Here is a 16,410-nt window from a genome sequence, read left to right on the forward strand (position 1 = left end):
TATATTCTTATTACTCTGTGCTACCTAGGAATGGCATGATAAGGTAATGCTATTTTGATGAACATTCTTAAGATCATACACATAAATTGATCAGCTACATCAGAAATACATTAAGAGAGCGACCGAATCAAGATTCATTCACATAGATAGTTGATAGAAAAATCATAAAAGATTACATAATGGTAATAATGCACATGAGACTTATTTAAGGGATTAGATCGAATGGTCAATTACATTTTATTGTAAACTATTTTAGAAAAAAATAATAATTTTAATGAATTTTAATCAATTAAGTTTGCCAGGATAAAAATGCATTCAACCTCAAAATAAAATAAGCATATGTCACAATTGTATCATAGGAATATGTGCTCTTGTACAGATGAAATCAAACATATATCAATTGAGTATGATAAGATCAACGATTTAGGACAAGCAGTTGGAGATTAGACCAATCGTTTCTAGATTTGGTGGAATGAGATTCCACCAAATGAGATTCCCATGCGGAGGATTATAGTATGAGGTCTTATATATTTGATTTACTTGATAGAAAGGTTTAATTTTATTATTATGAGGGAGTAGTAATTCAAAACACTCCATTACCATCATAATTTAAAAGATGTTAGAGTTAATTTTTTATTATACTTTCTAAACATAAGTTGAAGACTTTGGTTTAAAACACTTTTTTCTTACCTCCGGGCCTAGTTTTGGAGAAATTACTTTCCTTCTAAATTTTTTAATTTATTAAATTTAGAGATACCACACGGTCTAAAATATTTTCTTCTCTCATGGTTGAAAATCAATATCTCTAATGAGCTCTTTTTCATTTATGTGTTTATGATACTGAATTGAGATAATTTCTTTATTGAAAAATTACAATCAGCAAAGTTTTATTTTATTTTATTTTATTTTATTTTACACATGGATCAACCACCCCGACTGCCCCAAGCACTCCTATAAAGGTAGCCGCTTAAACTCTCTCTCATGCTATGATCTTCATGAGAATTGGTAAGTGAACACTGTACGTGCACTTTCCTTGCACGTGGAAACAACGCACACGCGTACAATATGGACGCTGCTCATCAGGATATTCCCACCGTCCAGGTTACATTTCTGATATGATCATCAGGTGGTCTGCACGTGTACCAAACAAATCAACGTACGGTTGAGAGAAACAGACTCAACGGTCCAAATTCGATGTACATGTGACCAACCTGATAACAGGATTGGCCTGATTTTTCAGAAATAACCTGAGTGGTCACTGTCGAACGACCGTCTGATGAATTTCCACGTGCCAGCCTATTTCGCTTGGATCCTTTTTATTACCGCAATTAGTATTTCCATCTTTTTCCTTTTTCTTTTGGAAGGGTTCACATGCTTTAGCTTTCAGGATTCTCTCACACCTTCTGCTCGTGATTACAGAAAATTTTGAAAAGTGGATCCATTTCATTGGACTCGGACTCTGTAGTGATCCCTCCAGTACCCATTTGAGCCCCACCATGATGTATATGTTTTATCCACTCCGTCCATTCATTTTATCGGCTCATTTAAGTGTAAGAACCCAAAAATGAGGTAGATATAAACCTCAGGTAGACCACACTATGGGAAACAACAGTGACTAAATACCCATCATTAAAAACTGCCTAGGGCCCTTTGTAATGTTTATTTGCCATCCAATCGGTTCATTAGGTCACACAGATCTGAATGGAGGTAAAACATAAATATAATCTTGATTCAAAACTTTTGGCCCACAGAAAAGTTTTAATGGTGAGCACTCAATCACCGCTATTTCCTGTGGTATGGTACACCTGAGTTTTGTAACTGAATGAATAAAATACATATATCATGATGAGGCTCACAGGGCTTTTCCGGCACTGATCAGTACCTACCTGGGTACTGGAGGTGTCACTACCAAAACCGAATCCGATTTGAGTCCCGCGTGATGGCCCATTTCAGATGAGCCTCACATTGGATAGGCTATGGTGCAAGAATCACACTATTGTGCATCCACCTTGCCCAAACTGATCATCGATTGATATTAAAGCTGCCCACCTGTGAAATGGACCCCAACGTACTCAGTGGGTCCCATTTCTCAATCAATGGTGAATTGGGAATCAGCGGAGTAGCTGTTATATCATACTCCAGTGTAGTACCAAATTCAGATTGAGAATTCAATTTTCCAAGAGTTTTTTCCTACCGTACGACCCACTTATGGCCCAGGCGCCTTTTTAAGCCCACTTATACTTACTTTCCAAGAACAAGCCTGTGCTGTACGGACAACTTTTCACAGGCTGAAAATGCCCCTACTCTTACCCGATGCACCTTCGAAAGTTGCCAGTCGCATCTCCTTCTAAAATTAAGGTTTTTCTTCTTCTCTTTTCATGGTCCTTCATCCTAGTTGAAGAATCTCATTTTCTGATTACTTCTCCCCTTCTATAACTGTCCACCTTAGCAATAAAACCCTCATTTTACTACTTTCTTCTTTCCCCTTTTCTAACTGTCTACCGTAAGAGTAAAAGCCTCATTTTCAATATAACTTTATTTGGTCAAGAATATACACCTCACACACGTCATTTTCCACTTTCGTGAACCAAAGATAGGACGAAAATAGCCCCCTCATCTAAGAAGCTTCGAACAGTAGGTACATTCGAAACCCTGCTTTCTTTTTGTGGACCCCACTGTATATTATACTATATATGCGCATGGTCCATAATCCATTTTCTTTATTTTTAAACATTGAATGATACGGTATGTCCTGATAAATGAGCAAATTCAATGATTAAATAGTCCTTATTGAAGATTTTTGAAACAAAAAACGAAATGAGATGTGAAACTAAACGAAGATCGAGTGAAAGAGACCGAGCACCGACTGAGTTAATAGACCAAGGACACACTAAGTTAAATTGACCCTGAACTGAGTTAAATTGACCGTGAATTGAGTTAAATTGACCACGAAGTGAGTTAAAATGACTGTGAACTAAGTTAAAATGACTCCGAACAGAGTTAAAATGACCGCGAATTGAGTTAAATTGACCTCGAACTGAGTTAAAATGATCGTGAACTGAGTTAAAATGACCGCAAAGTGAATGAAATTGACTGAAAACTAAGTGAAATTCGACTCATAACTGCAAGAAACATATAACTCAATTCACAGTCAATTTAAGCAATTCCCCTTCACCTCACGGTTAATTCCATGCATTTCATGGTCAATTCCCTTCACTTCACAATCATTTTCATTCATTTCATGGTCAATTCCCTTCACTTCAGGGTCAATTCCATGCATTTCACGGTCAATTCCCTTCACTTCACGGTCATTTCCATTCATTTCATGGTTAATTCCCTTCACTTCATGGTCAATTTCATGCATTTCATGGTCAATTCCGGCGATTCCCCTTCATTTCACGGTCATTTCCATTCATTTCATGGTTAATTCCATGCATTTCACGGTCAATTCCGACGATTCCCCTTCACTTCACGATCAATTCCACGCATTTCACGGTCAATTCCCTTCACTTCACGGTCATTTCCATTTATTTCACGGTCAATTCCATGCATTTCACAGTCAATTCCGGCGATTACTCTTCACGATCAATTCCATGCATTTCACGATCAATTCCCTTCACTTCATGGTCATTTCCATTCACTTCACAGTCAATTCCCTTCACTTCACAGTCAATTTCATGCATTTCACGGTCAATTCCTTTCACTTCACAGTCATTTCTATTCATTTCACGGTTAATTCGCTTTACTTTACGGTTAATTTCATGCTTTTCATGGTCAATTCTGGCGATTCCCCTTCACTTCACAATCATTTTCATTCATTTCATGGTCAATTCCATGCATTTCACGGTCAATTCCGGCGATTCCCTTTCACTTCACAGTCAATTTCCTTCATTTCATGGTCATTTCCATTCAAATCACGGTCAATTTCCTTCACTTCACGGTCAATTCCATGCATTTCACGGTCAATTCCCTTCACATCACAGTCATTTCCATTCATTTGATCATGGTCAATTCCCTTCACTTCACGGTCAATTCCATACATTTCACGGTCAATTCGCTTCACTTCACGATCAATTCCATACATTTCATGGTCAATTCCCTTCACTTCACGGTCAATTCCATCCATTTCATGGTCAATTCCCTTCACTTCATGGTCAATTTCATCCATTTCACGGTCAATTCCCTTCACTTCATGGTCAATTCCATTCATTTCATGGTCAATTCCCTTCACTTCAAGGTCAATTCTGGTGATTCCCCTTCACGGTCAATTCCATACATTTCACGGTTAATTCATCACTTCACTTCACGGTCATTTCCATTCATTTCACGGTCAATTCCCTTCACTTCACTGTCAATTCCAATTCCCTTCACTTCCTGGTCAATTTCAGTCCTCAGTTAACTTCACTTATGGTCAATTTCACGGGCCGAAATGCAACAAATAACTCAAAAAATTGACCAATAACTGAGTGAAATTGGGAGCAGACTTGGGGAATGTCACCTATGAGTCAACCGCTTTGACTTGGAATTCGTCAAAATGACCGATAACTGCTTGATATTGACATCTTTTTTATCGACAACCTTGTATAAATTTACCGACAACTTCATGAAATTGACTGATAAATAAGTCAAACGTCCCAAAACTTATGGAAATTCACTTGTAAGTCTTGTACTTTCATTTGGAATTTGTCAAAAACTGACTGCCGACTCGGCAAAATATATTTATTTAAGATCATCTTGCCATTTCATTATAATAGATATGAGATCTTGAGAGAGTATCGACTCTCTAAGAATGTATCATTTCATACGTTTCCTCCCAAATTTCAAGATTCATACAATATCGGGGATAGAAGGGTTGGAAGTATAAGAAGATTCATCAAATACTAAAGAGTGAAGATGCAAGTCAATTTCTACGAAGCTAAGTGGTCACTCATTGAACTATATATATGTTTATGTACATGAACATGAATAGTGTTCTCTTGTAGACTGAGATAGTTTTTATCTTAGAACTCATCATTGAGAAGCTGGAGACGGAGGCTGTTCGTTTGGTCCGTGATAGATCTGACGTAAGATGTCATAAAAGTCTTCTTTTATGTTAATATTTTATATCTACTTTGATATGTTACATATTTGATATATCCATTGCTTCATTTTGTAGGGACAGGGAGAGGGAGAAGAAGGGGGAGAGGAAGAGAGTGGTGATGAGGGAGAGGGAGAGGGAGCGGGATTGCAATTGACTGGGGAGTCAAGGGAGGATAGGGAGGAGCTAGAGGTGGAGAGGCTTCAGTTGGAGAGAGACAGGGAAGAGTTGAAGCAAAAGGAAAAACAATTCAATAAGAGGGAACACATGCTAAAAGAGAGATAAGAATCGATGGACAGAGAGAGAGAGAAAGAGAGAAGTAGTACTCAAGGAGATGGAACTAATGCTAAATGAGAAAGAAGCCTTGAGGTTAGAGAAGGAAGTGTTGAATGAGATGGTGATTTTGAAGATGGAGAGAGAAATGCTAATGTGGGAGAAGAAAGAACTGAGGATCAAGAATGAGGTATAAAAGAAGGAGAAAGAAGATTTGGAGGAGGGTAAGGTGGAATTGAAGAAGCAGATGGATGCATTTCTTATAGAGAAAATGCAGTTTTGAAAGGAAAAGGAGTTAGAGAATGAGAAGGAGGATGAGGAATTGGAAAGTAGGGACCAGGGGAACAGAGAGGTGGATGTTCAACACTCGAATGCGTTAGACATTGATATATTTGAGAAATCACTGCAATCCACTCCAGCCTATAGGAGGAGAACTAAGAGAGTGGTAAAGTCGTATGTCTACAAGTGTTTTCCATTCACTTCCATCTCTGTCATTCAAACAACTCCAAGCAACGCCGCCGACTATGAGAAAATGAAAGAATTGTGTACATTTATGTGTATTCAACTCTTATATTAGACTAGAGCTTAATTCGCCATCTTTATTGATTAGGCTATTGACAAGTATGTTGATTTCTTAGAGAGAAGGCACGGTTCATTTCCTACTTTATATACTCAAGACTGCAAGTTCTGCCCTACATTTTTTCTGATAACTGTATTAATTGGATCATGGTTATTATGTTATTTGATTATATGATATATGTTCTAATTTGGTATGTTGTTTGTAATAGTCATGTCTCGACCTGGAAATATCGATATTGAGAATGTATCAGGACATTGGCAGCGACGAAGCGCGTTCATTATTACAAGTAGAGAAACTCATCGTGAATGACATTATTAAACCTTGAAAAGGGCAGAAGCTCATGTGGCAGTATAAACAAGTAATAATGTCGTTAGAAGTTCTCAATGCTCGGTGTACCCATTTCTATAATTTTTATAATGATATCTTATCTTGTTATAATGATATCTTATCTTGTCAAGCATGGATAGGCATACGTACCAGTCAACTATGCCAACAATCATTGGTACCTAATGGTCATTCACACTCAAGACCGAGAAATCATCATAGTCGACAGTTTATATTTGAGGGCACTCAGTCGATACAGGGAACATATCAAGCTGATGAAGGAGGGCTTACCTATATTATTTTATGCTGCAGAAGATATATCTGCGTTGGATGGGAAGGCTTAGACGGTCAGAGAAGAGACTTTTATACCAAAGAATATAAACAGATACGATTGTGGCATTTTTGTCATGAAATATATCGACATTTTGTGCAACGATCAAATTTTGTCAAAAATAGACTTGCAGAAATTCACTCCCAGCTTTAGGAACTCAATAGCCTATGATTTCCTAAGTGTCCACAAAATATGATATATTTGTCTTAGGCATAAGAGGAATTAAGAAATTTTGTGAAATGTTGTAAATTGTTGTAAATGATGACTTGTAAAACATTCAAGGTGAAATGATGTCTTGTATATTTTCTCATAAATTAGTAGTAAATGATGTCTTCTTAATAGTGATTTCATTAGGAATGGTAATTTGTTTGTATATTAGATAATTTCATCTACTCTACGGTTAATTCCCTTCACTTCACGATCAATTCGATGCATTTTGCAGTGAATTCCGGCGAATTCTATTCACTTCACGGTCAATTCCATTCATTTTGTGGTCAATTCACTTCACTTCATGGTCAATTCCATGCATTTCGCGATTAATTCCGGCAAATTCCATTCACTTCACTGTCAATTCCATGCATTTCGCGACAAATTCCAGCGAATTCCCTTCACTTCATGGTCAATTTCATGCATTTCACAGTCAATTCCGACAAATTCCCTTCACTTCACGGTTAATTCCATGCATGGAATTGACCGTGAAGTGAAGGGAATTGATCGTGAAGTGAAGGAAATTGACCGTGAAATCCATGGAATTAATCGTGTAGTGAAGGAAATTGACTGCGAAATGCATGGAATTGAGCGTGAAGTGAAGGGAATTCGCCGGAATTGATTGCGAAATGCATGGAATTGACCGCGAAGTGAAGGGAATTGACCACGAAATGCATGGAATTGACCGTGAAGTGAAGGGAATTAACCGCAAAATGCATAAAATTAACCATGAAGTGAAGGAAATTGACTGCAAAATGCATGGAATTGACCGTGAAGTGAAGGAAATTCATCGAAATTGACTGCAAAAATGCATGGAATTGACTGTGAAGTGAAGGGAATTCGCCGGAATTGATCGCGAAATGTATGAAATTGATTCGAAGTGAAGGGAATTGACCACGAAATGCATGGAATTGATCGTGAAGTGAAGGGAATTAACCGCAAAATGCATGGAATTGATCATGAAGTGAAGGAAATTGATCGCAAAATGCATGGAATTGACCGTGAAGTGAAAGGAATTCGTCGAAATTGACCGCGAAATGCATGGAATTGACCGCGAAGTAAAGGGGATTGACCGCAAAATGCATGGAATTGGCCGTGAAGTGAAGGGAATTCACCACGAATTAATGGAATTGATCGTGAAGTGAAGGGAATTGACCGTGAAGTGAAGGGAATTGACTGCGAAATGCATGGAATTGACCGTTAAGTGAAGGGAATTTGCCAAAATTGACCACGAAATGCATGGAATTAACCGTGAAGTGAAGGAAATTGACCGCGAAGTAAAAGGAATTAACTGCGAAATGCATGGAATTGATCATGAAGTGAAGGGAATTGATCGCGAAATGCATATAATTAACTGTGAAGTGAAGGAAATTCGCCGGAATTCACCACGAAATGCATAAAATTGACCGCAAAATGCATGAAATTGACCACGAATTTAATGAAATTCACCGCGAACTGATTAAAATTGACCGTGAAGTGAATGAAATTGACCGCGAACTGATTGAAATCGACCGCGAAGTGAATGAAATGGATTTTCAACCATCGACCCGATGCAATCTTAGAAAATAACCATGTTAGTTGGCTAAAGTAGCTTCTCTTACCCCAACATCATATATGATATGTCAAGTTACTCATTATAGTTTAGAAGATATGCTTGTTAAATGAATAAAGAAATAAATGAATTAAAAGACAGAAATTTTGTTTTATATACTTATATATACATATTTACTTCAATATGTATCACAGAAAAATGTAAAGGGAAAAGGTTCTCCTTGTAAAAAATAAATAAATAAATAAATAAAATAAAAAATAAAAATACTGTCAGACTATTGCCACACTGCCAGATTACCATGGCGGCAGTAGTGCCGCAGCAATCTGGCAGTATTTTATTTATTTATTTATTTTTTCTAAGGGAATCTCCTTGCTTTCGTGGGTCTCATCATGAGGTTTGTGTTATATCCAAACCGTCCATTTATTTGGTGAGCTCGTATTAAGGCTTGAGACGAAAAAAAAGAAAGATCTAATTATCAAGTGGACCACACTCTAAAAAGCAGCAGGGAATTGAACGTCTACCATTGAAACCCTTTCAGTGGTTACAGGAGTTTTGGATCAATATGAAATTTGTTTTTCCTCTTCATCTGGGTCTTTGTGACCTTACGAATAGATTGGATGGAAAGTAAATATTATGCTGGGCCTTGTGAAATTTTGAACGGTGAAAATCAAATTTCCCGCTGCTATTTGTGGTGTGGTCTAGTTGATCTTTGGATATTAATTTTTTTGTTTTTTTTTTTTGTTTTTTGTTTTTTTTATAATGTTTTGAAATGATCTCGAAATATGGATGAACGTTGTGAATATAATAAATATAAAACTGTGGGGCCCAAGTAACTTTGACCTCTTTTGAACCGTTAGTACAACTCGGAGTTCAAGGAGCGTCAACGCTCGTCTTCACACACCAGCCACTCAAATCCGCTTTCGGAAGAAATGGCGGAGTATTTTGGTCCGGTGAAAAGTTATTCGTATTGAAGGGGCTTATTTTTGGAGGGTAAGAACGGAATAAGATACGTGGCCCATAAGTGAGTTGTACAGTAGGAAAAAATCCAACTCTCAAGAATCAAAGTCAAAATGAATACTTTATTTTATACTCTGGCTAGGGCAGTTCACTAGTCAAGCTAGCTTGAAAAGCTCGCTCGACTCGGCTCGAGTCAGCTCGGATTAACTCGGCTTGAATGGCCGATTCGAGCCGAGCCAAGCTAATTATTTGAAGCTCGAGTTGAGTTCAAGCCAAGTTCGACCAGAGGGCATTTCAACTCGACTCGACTCGAAGTTCGAACTTGAGATCGACTCGGCTCGCTTAATAAATATATTAAATATTTTATATATATATATATATATATATATATATATATATATATATATATATATATATATATATATATATATATATATATAAGTTTAAACTTAAAAATAAAAAAATAAAAAACAAACCTTAGAGTCTCTACCCGACCGCACGCACCCCCTTCCCTTTCCCTTTTTTCTCTCTCTGCTCACTGTTAGCTGCACGCATGCCCTGACCACCACCACCAGTTTTCATTTCAGCTCCACAATAGTATGATTTCAATCTCTTGATATCTACTTCTTAGGCGAGAAATCCAAAAAATTCGAGATGGGTTCTTCTCAGATTTGTTAGAGCTTCAAGGAAATCCAACGATCTGATTGGCTAGAGCTCTTTGTTTGGATTTCTGATCTGTGTTCTGCTCTTTTTCTTTTCTAGTACTTGAATTTCTACTGGTGGAAGAAGATCAAGAACAGATCGATTCTTACAGGTTACCTCATCTAATTCAAAGCTTTGCTTGGTTTTTTCATCAGGTTTTGCATTGATTCTCTTAAGATTTTTGAAATTTTCATCAATAGAGAAGGATCGAGAACAGAATCCATTACTCTCTCACCCAACAAGTTCGAGCTCGACTCGATAGCTTTGGCAAACAAACCAAGCTTCAATGTTGAGCTCGAGGCCAAGCTCGAGCTCGAGCTCAAACTCGTGTACATCATGGATAAGGCAAGCTTGACCCACCTCGACTTGACTCCGCTCTGCTGGATGCCCACCTCTAACTCTGGCAACAAGATATGCTTGATACGCAGGCACTGAGGAGATGGGCACGTAGCATACAATAACTGCGGTTAAATTGTGGAACCTACTGTAGCTAAGTCACAAACCCAAAAGTAGACTGGTAAAAAAATCCTGACCTTTGATTCATAGACACGTGGTCGTTGAAACAGGACCATTGGATAATTTTCAGTTTAACAGTTTAATTACAGTTCACCAATCCTATAGTCAGATGACCAAAAGATTGAATTTTGATGCAGGATGCATCTAAATCGGGACCCACAATTTGCGAACTTGTTTGCTTCCAAGCATGCAATTCAAAGTAATTTCTAAGTGCCTGTGTATCATTCAAAGTACTCTTCCAGAGTATAAAAAGGTTGTCGCCCTTTCCGTGGTGCGTGGTCGAAGGGAAGCGGATTCCCTGTGACGCCGGGCACAGAGATATCCCTGTGCCCAGGGCTGTGTGGAGTTCAAAGAGATGTATGTAAAAGATCTACTCCGTTCATCTGTTTTGAAAGACCAAATGGGACGTGAATAAAAAAAATTTAAGAAGATTCAAAACTAAAATGAGCCACGCTAAATGAAACAGTGGGAACGGAAATATCCACCGTTGAAACATTACTGGAGCTGACCATGATGTTTATATACTAACCAAACGGTTCATAGGGTTATTACCATTCAGATATACTGTAGGCCCACATGAGTTTTGGATTTGACTGATTATTAGAATACTATCCTATTAATGTCTTTCAAAACAAAAGGACGGATTTGATTTATCACGGACATTTCTGTGTGCCCCACATTATTGAGGCCTTTCTATGTGCCCGGGGTAACGGGCAATCCACTTCTGTGGTGAAAAAGAACACGCCAGTTGTCAAATTGACAACTTGTACAAATAATATCCTCCTAGAGTCCAGGAATTTTCTTGTCCTATGCCATAGGACATCACCAATGTCAATACTTAATACGTCTATTACGTGGGGCCATGGTTTAGTGATCCATGCTCGCTGATCTATGCCATTGATCAGAGTCTCATGGGACCCGAATTGGATGGTGTTGTACACAACACTCACATTAATACTTTCATGGCCCCACTATAATGTACGTTTTATTTATTTATTTTTTATTTTTTAGCATGCATTTTATTTATTTTTCCAGCTCATTTGAGAGTATAATTCAAAATTTGAGGCAGGTATAAAATATCAGCGGACTATAATAAGCTTTCTTATTATGATTAAGTAATCCTCGGGGAAAATGAAAAAATAAAAATAAAAATCTCGTTTGTAAGAAACAACAAAAGAAAAAGTCAAAATTAAATAAAAGACAGCCGCCTTGGCAAGAGTGCACTCTCTTTACGCGTGAAACACGAGTCACGCATGTCCAGATCAGAGCCGTTAATCGGTCATTCCTGACTCTTCAGATTCCTTGCATCTAAAATCAGTCAAATACGATTATCCGTTGGGCGACACATGCAGATATAATTCCATACGACTCTTTGTCAATATATCTTAACCATTCATTTGTATTGTACAATTGTGGCCCACCTAATAATGATTTTAACCATTCATTTGTATCGTACAATTGTGGCCCACCTAATAATGATTATATAGGTCTGATTCTTACTGATATCACATCGACATTGCCGGGATAGTCTAATGAACGACTCCGATCTAGCTCTCGCAAGCCCTTCTACACGTGTGAGGCGTATGCAATTTGTTCACGACGACGACTAGGACGTGACATGCAGGTGTGGACTTGTATCAGACTCGGCCAGCCTATGACGCTTGATACTCAGGCACTAAAGAATTGTAGACGTGGAACCAACTGTTGTTAAGTTACAGCCCCAACATCAGAAATTCTGAACAATCTAACCTCTGGTTTGCGGAATAGTGACGGTGTATTATCCGTAAACATTGTCAGAGCATCAAAGTTTTTCAGTCTTTTATTTATTTATTTATTTATTTGGCTTGAGTAGTTAGAAGCATTACTACAACATTATTGCTCTAACAAAGTAACTTCACACGTAACCATGTGGACAGTTATATCTGCGGGTCCCACATACGCCAGAGACGTATCATGCACAAAAAAAATAAATAAATACAAAACCATCATATCATAATGATAAAGGCATGTATACACAACTACCAGTAGCAGATTTTTAGAACCGGAATCCTCTACGAGCACTGCAGCGTAAAACACTCAAACTTGTGGGCCCACTATGTTTTATATGATCCAGCCCGTTCATCAGGTTCTTCCTCGATTCTAGTAGCTAACGTAAAAATCAGAGGGATCCAACTGACAGTTAGGCCACACCACAGGCAATAAGGGGGATGAGATGCCAGCCATAGGTTTTTGTGTGGGCTATCATAATGTATATCTTTCATCAAACCTGTTAATCAGGTTTAAAACACCAGGATGAAATGAGACTACAAAATCAGCCTGATGCAAATGCCATTCGGGCCACAGCACGTTAACTTGAAGGTTTTACGAGCAGTTTTACATTATTCCTATTGGTGTGGCTCACTAGAGTGTTTAATAGGTATGATATTTTTATTGTATAGTTAAAATATTATTTCTCACCTGGTGGACGGAGTAGATTTACATATAAACTATATTGGATCCCATAAAGCTGGGGTGTTTCAGCTGGTAAAAGGTATCTTTGACGATTCCGATGTCAGGAAAGTAAATGCAACACCTGAAGTTAAAGCAGCGTGACCTTTTATCAAGGGAGCCATTATCCACCGTCCACGTGAAACTGTAGGAACCGTGGCCTCAGCTTTTGACTTTTGATAAGCTGGGCCCTTTCTTGTCTTTTAGGTAATCCAGATCCTTTATCAGTTGCCTTCCAACATTTATTTATGGTATCTCTAAAATCTTCCGGATTGGAAGATCCTAGCATAAAGTGTTTGGAGCCTGCTCAACTTAAGGTGGACCATGGCTATCCTACTTTTCTTAACCGTCTATTTGTAGGGCACAGATCAAAAAGTTATGATTATTCTAAGCCGGAATTTTTTGGGGTATCATTCATCTACAATAGGAGGAGACGGATCAACGGTCTGGATTACAGAACCGCCTCACTAATATATAATTCTTCCGGTATCCGCACTCTGTCGGACCACTAGCTGCGTGAGAAAAACTTTGTTACTCAGACGGCGTGTGATAGATGATACACACGCACTTAAAAATTATGTATATGGCATGCAAATAATTCATTTAAAAGTCTCTGAATTATGAGAGAAAGTCTAGATGTATCATGAACCCAAAAAAAATAATAATAATAATAAATAAATAAAATAAAATAAAACAATTCTAGATAATGTGACAATTAAGTTGGTGGACATGGATTGAACGGTTAGCAGTGAAAATCATCCAATGGCCCTATTTCAATTAACAAATGTCCAAAAATCAGAGGTTGCGATTGTTAAAGAAATCTGACTTCGGGTATATGATTTAACAACAGTGGGTTCCACAAATTAGTTAATTTATTTTGAGTTAATGTATGCCACGTATACAAATTCTGGGCACCTGCGTAGCAAGCATCATACGATGTCAGAGTATCAGATAGCTGCCCTCGTGTGAATAGTTATTCCTTTTGTACGGTAGAGGTCTGAGAACCTCGGAGGCATCTCTCTATGCGCACTTTTACATGCAGCATTTCGTGCCCACGTGTTTGAGGCATCTGATCCGTCAAAAAGGTGGGCCCCACCAAGCAAGTGACCTAGCACAAAAAATCAGTATCCAGTCATCAGGCATGCCATCCTGTAAAAGAACTGCCTGGCAGTGGTCCACACATGAACGTAGATTGATGCCTGCCTGATGAGCAGGAGGTGGGACCCAAGATAGATACCCCATACGTGTGAGTTTGGCACGTGTGCCATACCCAAAGTTACAAAAGAAAGAAAAGAACCCATGAAAGGAGATGATTGTAGTTCTTACCCAAAACTCAATAGCTGCACTGATCAGATACATGTGATAAGTGGTCAGGAATGCATCAGATAAGAAGCCACCAAGGAGGGCGAGAAGGAAAGCCGTCCCCATGAAATTGGTCACTGTGATTGCTGACTTGGCTGGCGAAAAATGCATGAAATCTTTCAAATACAGCACAAGGTTGCTTGCATTGGCCAAGAATGCCAGATTCTCCATTACCTCCACAACTGCACCACAGATTGCAAGTTCATATCCATGCATTAGCTGTATGGGACCCAAGTAGGCCCACCTATCTTCAACGGATAAGGAGAGTCCAACATAGACTGTGCATGACCCAGAAACAGATTTGATTAGATCATCACAACCGCATACTTAACGGTCCAATTTCCATGAACTTATTGGGATGGATGTGATCATTTGATCATGCTGATATTCGGGCGTGCGCAATCTGCGGCGGACCTCTCTGATCCAACGGTCTATGTTATCAGATGTATGCTCCACATGTGTGCCGTTATAAATTCGCATGGTGATAAGGTATGAAGTACCAGATCATATCGTTGCTATTCCAGTATGAGGGCTGATGAGATGATTCGCACGAGTAAAGGTGCAAGAGGTGATTGGCCAAACGTGCACTTGTGCGGCCATTAATCAGATGGGGCCTACCATGAACATGTCCTAGCCCAAAAAATGGGCTGGTTGTGGACTGCTTACGTGTAAGAAAATAAACAGTTTTTGAAAATATGTCGGTTGGTCTATATTGAAGGTGCAGACTATTTCCCATCTGATCAGTGCACTGATATGATTGTTTTTGTTTTGTTTTGTTTTTTTTTTTTTTTTTTTTTTTTTGGTCTAGGTTCATGTTCTTTGTGTGACCCACTTGATGAGCGGCCTGGATCTTAAGCAAGTGTGCCATGTTGGCATGTCACGGGCATTTCCCAGTCAATCATGATAAACAAAATTGAAATGGGAATTGCTCAAAACAAAAGGAGAATCGAAATGGGAGATGGTTTTTCTATCAGTTTCACAATGGAAGTCGTTTGGATAACCACCGAAATCCAAATTGGAAACATAAAATGATAGTACCATCAGCTAAATTTGAAAAATCTAAACGAACCCAAACAAATGGAATTGATTTTTCTAGTTTTATATATATCAAGGAAAGAGAAATACCCAAGACAAAGGAAGCTGCCAGCATTCCTCCATGGCGGTTTCTCTTGGCTGGCCTATTTCTCCAATCTACATAGCCCACCCATATCTCTGACTCATGCCCCTCTTCCTACAAGAAACCCAAACAAAGAAAAGAAAAGAAAATACCATATTCAAAACAAAAGGAAATGCAACAACAAGATCAAAGGAATGAAATAATAGAAAGGAGATGAGAAACCCACCATTTCTGTTTCTACAATTGGATCTGTGGTATTGGAATGAAGCTCAATGAGACAATTGAAACAAAGGGGTGTGATGGGTGGTGCAATATTTAAAGAGAGGAGAAAGATCTAGACCCTACTGAAAATGACAAGTGATTAAAAAAATTAAATAATAATAATAATACCCAGTGGCCTGTCCTCATGCATCTCTGAATTTCTACCTCTCATTCTTCTATTATTTCACTCTCATTTAATGAATGTTGTGGTTTCTATCAAATCAAAGTATAGGAAAAAGGATAAAAGGGCGAGGGAAAGGTTCTTATCTTGGATTGCTTGGTGTTAAAGGAGATATATCTTCCAAAAGTAAAAAATTGGAATCATATCCTCTCATCAAGTTGTTTATTTTTTTATTGGTTCTCTTTATTTGACCACAATTGCATGAAAAAAGGTAGGTTGTGTGGCTCACCACCCCATTTAAAGCTTGTTAGTGGGCCAAAACTGACTATTGTTGGCCAGTGAAAAATAGAGAGGAGACAACTCTTCAACGGATGGAATGGTGTAAATTAAAAGTAAAAAAAGTGCTCATTTTCCCTGTGTTATGAGGTGCACTGTGCAGTATATCTGGACCGTTTATCTATTGGGTCCTTTCGTGGATGGTTTGAATCACCAGTATGATGATCCGAGCCATGCCATTTCAGTGAGTTTTGATGATTATAGAAA

The 16,410-nt window shown here is 38.3% G+C and overlaps 1 protein-coding gene across 1 annotated transcript in view; it reads right to left on the reverse strand.

Moving 5' to 3' along the window:
• The window catches only part of LOC131233346 (protein NRT1/ PTR FAMILY 4.6-like), a 21,154-nt gene extending 5,249 nt beyond the window's left edge, over positions 1-15,905 (reverse strand). Inside the window, exons 1-3 of the mRNA XM_058230037.1 lie at positions 15,712-15,905; positions 15,494-15,599; positions 14,333-14,550 (exon numbers count right to left, since the gene is read on the reverse strand). Coding sequence (XP_058086020.1) covers positions 14,333-14,550; positions 15,494-15,599; positions 15,712-15,714 — 327 coding nt within the window. The 5' untranslated portion in view covers positions 15,715-15,905. The remainder of the gene's footprint in view (positions 1-14,332; positions 14,551-15,493; positions 15,600-15,711) is intronic.
• Between the last annotated feature and the right edge of the window lie 505 nt (positions 15,906-16,410).

This window comes from Magnolia sinica, chromosome 18 (genome assembly GCF_029962835.1).
Source record: "Magnolia sinica isolate HGM2019 chromosome 18, MsV1, whole genome shotgun sequence".
Lineage (NCBI taxonomy): Eukaryota > Viridiplantae > Streptophyta > Magnoliopsida > Magnoliales > Magnoliaceae > Magnolia > Magnolia sinica.